We start from the raw sequence: 4,896 nt of genomic DNA, 5'->3' as shown, positions 1-4,896 counted from the left end.
ACTCTTCCCTTGGATGGACACATTTTCAAGCCCTGTCAACATTAATTGGGATATGTAGGGACACTCAGTAAAAGGCTATTCTTACTATTCTTACTGCACTAACACTCACCTCACTTCACTTCTAACACTCACCTGCACCAGAAGCACACACACAATAAGCACACACACACACACACACACACACACACACACACACACACACAAATAACCGCACACACACCACACACACACACAATAAGCGCAAGCACACACATACAATAACCGCACACACACAAAATAAGTATGCACACACACACACACAATAAGTGTGCACACACACTCACACAATAAGTACACAAACAATAAACACACATATACATACAATAAGCGCACACACACACAATAAGTACACACATACTGTACAATAAGCTCACACATGCATACACACAATAAGTGCACACATAAAATAAGCACACACACAATAAGCACACACACACACAATAGGCGCACACACACACACACACACACACACACACACACACACACACACACACACACACACACACACACACAATAAGCACATACACAATAGGCACACACACACACACACACACACACAATAAGCACACACACAATAGGCGCACACACACACAATAAACGCACACACAATTACAACATGTATCCCACGTCTTTATTTGCAAACTTAATTTACAAAATTTTCCTTAAAAAAACAAGAATGTTGGATTTACAATATTTCTAAAATAACTTACTATAAAAAACCTTCTTAAAATGGGATTTGATATTTATTGCTTCCTTGTTTGTGCCGCGCTTTACTGAAAAGAAAAGTACCCCTCATATTGAACCAGGCTTTTAAATAAGAAGGGTCCGGTTTCTGGGTATCTGTCGGCCCCTCGGGCTATAATACAGACAACGACTTTACGTCTCGGTATTTCCTTTATTCAGTTTATTTTCGTTTCCCGTTTCCAAGCGGCTGTCACATTTTGACCTGGAAACTTATCCCGTAGGAGCTGTGTGATCTGGAAGAATACGGAAAAGGTTTATATATAGTGGGACATGGGGGGTTCCCTTTGCTTTTTACCCATATACAATATTCCTTATATATCATAATATGAAGACGCCTGCTGCATACAGTAATATCGCCTCTCTCCTACCTGGGCCATTATCATCTGTTTTCTATCGCTTTCACTTGTGGAAAAACGCAACGACACAAAGAGGCTGCTGCTATCTGCAAGTAGAAAGAACACGTTATACAGAACATGTAAGATAAAGCTTTAGAGATAAAGTGTTTCCGAATACTCCCAATGAAGCTAATCTAGCGAAATGCGTTGAGTTGGAGCCTATCGGTGATTGCCTAAGGATCTAGAGAGCATCAGACACCAGCTCCCCCAGTAGGATGGTCAGAACCAGAACCGGAAGTGACGCAACGGGACGTGGGAGCGTGCAGAGGCGGACGCAGACGCGCCTGACGCAGCGAGAGCGAGTGGTGAGACTGTGGCACACCCGGCTCTCGGTACACCAACTTACTGCCTGTTATTTCATACTTGATGTAAGCCTTGAATCAGGGGTTCATGTGAGAGTAAATCGTATGTTCGAGCTACACTAGTGTTGTCTTCTCTTTTTCTCTGAGCACACCGGACACCCACACTGGACACCCACATCGGACACCCACACCGGACACCAACATCATACACCCACACCGGACACCCACATCATACACCCACACCGGACACCCACATCATACACCCACACCGGACACCCACATTGTACACCCACACCGGACACCCACATTGTACACCCACACAGGACACCCACATTGTACACCAATACCAGACACCCACATTGTACACCAATACCAGACACTCACATTGTACACCAATAACAGACACCCACATTGTACACCAATAACAGACACCCACATTGTACACCAACACCGGACACCCACATCGTACACCCACACAGGACACCCACATTGTACACCAACACCGGACACCCACACCGGACACCCACATTGTACACCAATACCAGACACCCACATTGTACACCAATACCAGACACTCACATTGTACACCAATAACAGACACCCACATTGTACACCAATAACAGACACCCACATTGTACACCAACACCGGACACCCACATCGTACACCCACACAGGACACCCACATTGTACACCAACACCGGACACCCACACCGGACACCCACATTGTACACCAACACCGGACACCCACATCGTACACCCACACAGGACACCCACATTGTACACCAACACCGGACACCCACACCGGACACCCACATTGTACACCAACACCGGACACCCACATCGTACACCCACACCAGACACCCACATTGTACACCAACACCGGACACCCACATCGTACACCCACACCAGACACCCACATTGTACACCAACACCGGACACCCACATCGTACACCCACACCAGACACCCACATTGTACACCAACACCGGACACCCACATCGTACACCCACATCGTACACCCACACCAGACACCCACATTGTACACCAACACCGGACACCCACACCGTACACCCACATTGTACACCAACACCAGACACCCACATCGTACACCCACACCGGACACCCACACCGGACACCCACACCGGACACCCACACTGGACACCCACACTGGACACCCACACCGGACACTCACACCGGACACCAACATCATACACCCACATCGTACACCCACACCGGACACCCACACCGGACACCCACACTGGACACCAACATCATACACCCACATCGTACACCCACACCGGACACCCACACTGGACACCAACATCATACACCCACACCGGACACCAACATCATACACCCACACCGGACACTCACACCGGACACCCACACCGGACACCCACACCGGACACCCACATCGTACATCACGCTCCCCTTAGCGTCCGGAGATACATGTTTGGAGTAGACTTGTGAAACAGTCTAACGAAGGGTCAAGTAGAGGTGTATTTTGATCCATTTTTTCTTTCACTAATCACTATTACCTTTTTTATAATCACTTATATATAATCACTTCTTTATCACTGTGCTACACCTTCACTGGAGAGTGTCAGAGCGCCACCAAGTGTTTCATGTTAAAAGTCAATGAAATGCAAAAATAACGTCCGTTCATCAAACTAGCAGCGCTATTAACGGGGGTTTTCATATCTCGCATTTTCCAATGCACTGCACTTGCGTTTTGGTCAAACTTTAACGCATGTCATCAACGCATTTCTCGTGTCTTAACAAAAGCTAATGCAAATCTTACTATATTGTCAATTTTTTTTTTTTTTACACAACGTTTACAATTATTTATAGTGTCTTTCCTGCATTTATTTTTATTGCACATAGATAAAAATTCAATATAAATTAGTATTGTTGAGGTATTTATGGATATACATTATTGTACACCCATACTTAGTGTTATTATTACTTTATAAACCATATTAGTTCACACAAAAATATCCCCTTTATCGCTAAAAATCATAATACATTGTGTTTCAGATATGTATATGATCCCAAATATTTATATTTGTATGGCCCATGTAACTTTTTGGAATGAAAGGGTTAAGTCCTGTTACATTGCTTTTACCCAATTCCCAGAAAAAACACTCCATGATAACCAGGGTCTGGATGTTGGCAACGCCAGCTTTTGGTCTTAAATATGGCAGCGTTCTAACCGTGCGCCAACATGAGCGGAGGTCTGAGGATCGGCGTTGTTAGGGAAACGGCTCATTACCATAGGATTTGCATACGAATAAACCAATGTCCGTTAATATGTATGGATCGCTATTTTTCTGGTAAATGCCAGGACAACGTAACGCTAAGGACCTTTGGGGTTACACATTATGGATAACGCTATGTAAAATGGCGATAACATAACGCTAAAAATGTAACGCACTTCTATGGATCTCCCCCGACATTCCTACCCAGAAACTGGGCAACTTCATTAAAGAGTAATAGCAGCAAACATGGTAACAGAGTATGGCAGGTAACACAGCGTGGCAGGTAATACAGTGTGGGAGGTGACAGCGTGGCAGGTAACAGCGTGGCAGGTAACACAGTGTGGGAGGTAACACAGTGTGGGAGTCGACAGCGTGGCAGGTAACAGCGTGGCAGGTAACACAGTGTGGGAGGTGACACAGCGTGGCAGGTAACACAGTGTAAGAGGTGACACAGCGTGGCAGGTAAGAGGTAACACAGTGTTGGAGGTGACACAACGTGGCAGGTAACACAGAGTGGGAGGTGACAGCGTGGCAGGTAACACAGTGTGGGAGATGACAGCGTGGCAGGTAACACAGTGTGGGAGTCGACAGCGTGGCAGGTAACAGCGTGGCAGGTAACACAGTGTGGGAGGTGACCCAGCATGGCAGGTAACACAGCATGGCATGTAGCACAGCATGGCAGGTAAGAGGTAACACAGCGTGGGAGGTAACACAGTGTGGCAGGTGAAACAGCGTGGCAGGTAATAGGTAACACAGCGTGGCAGGTAATACAGTGTGGGAGGTGACACAGCATGGCAGGTAACACAGCGTGGCAGGTAATACAGTGTGGGAGGTGAGACAGCGTGGCAGGTAACACAGTGTGGGAGGTGACAGCGTGGCAGGTAACACAGTGTGGCAGGTAATACAGTGTGGGAGGTGAGACAGCATGGCAGGTAACACAGCGTGGCAGGTAATACAGTGTGGGAGGTGAGACAGCGTGGCAGGTAACACAGTGTGGGAGGTGACAGCGTGGCAGGTAACACAGTGTGGGGCAGGTAACACAGTGTGGGAGGTGACAGCGTGGCAGGTAACACAGTGTGGGGCAGGTAACACAGTTTGGGAGGTGACAAAGCATGGCAGGTAACACAGCAGGCATGTAACACAGCGTGGCAGGTAATACA

The 4,896-nt window shown here is 47.0% G+C and overlaps 1 protein-coding gene across 4 annotated transcripts in view; it reads right to left on the bottom strand.

The window, feature by feature from the left end:
- Positions 1–656: 656 nt before the first annotated feature.
- Positions 657–4,896, bottom strand: part of LOC142466164 (receptor-type tyrosine-protein phosphatase eta-like) — a 15,593-nt gene continuing 11,353 nt past the window's right edge. For all 4 annotated transcript variants that reach the window (XR_012788080.1, XR_012788079.1, XR_012788078.1 and 1 more), the window contains exons 3-4: positions 1,152–1,225; positions 657–1,016 (exon numbers count right to left, since the gene is read on the bottom strand). Coding sequence is in view for 1 of the 4 variants with exons in the window: in XM_075570991.1 (XP_075427106.1) it covers positions 939–1,016; positions 1,152–1,225 (152 nt within the window). In the remaining 3 variants the exon portion in view is untranslated. The remainder of the gene's footprint in view (positions 1,017–1,151; positions 1,226–4,896) is intronic.

The sequence above is a fragment of the Ascaphus truei genome, chromosome 14 (assembly GCF_040206685.1).
Source record: "Ascaphus truei isolate aAscTru1 chromosome 14, aAscTru1.hap1, whole genome shotgun sequence".
Lineage (NCBI taxonomy): Eukaryota > Metazoa > Chordata > Amphibia > Anura > Ascaphidae > Ascaphus > Ascaphus truei.
This window is presented reverse-complemented; position numbering and strand designations above follow the sequence as displayed.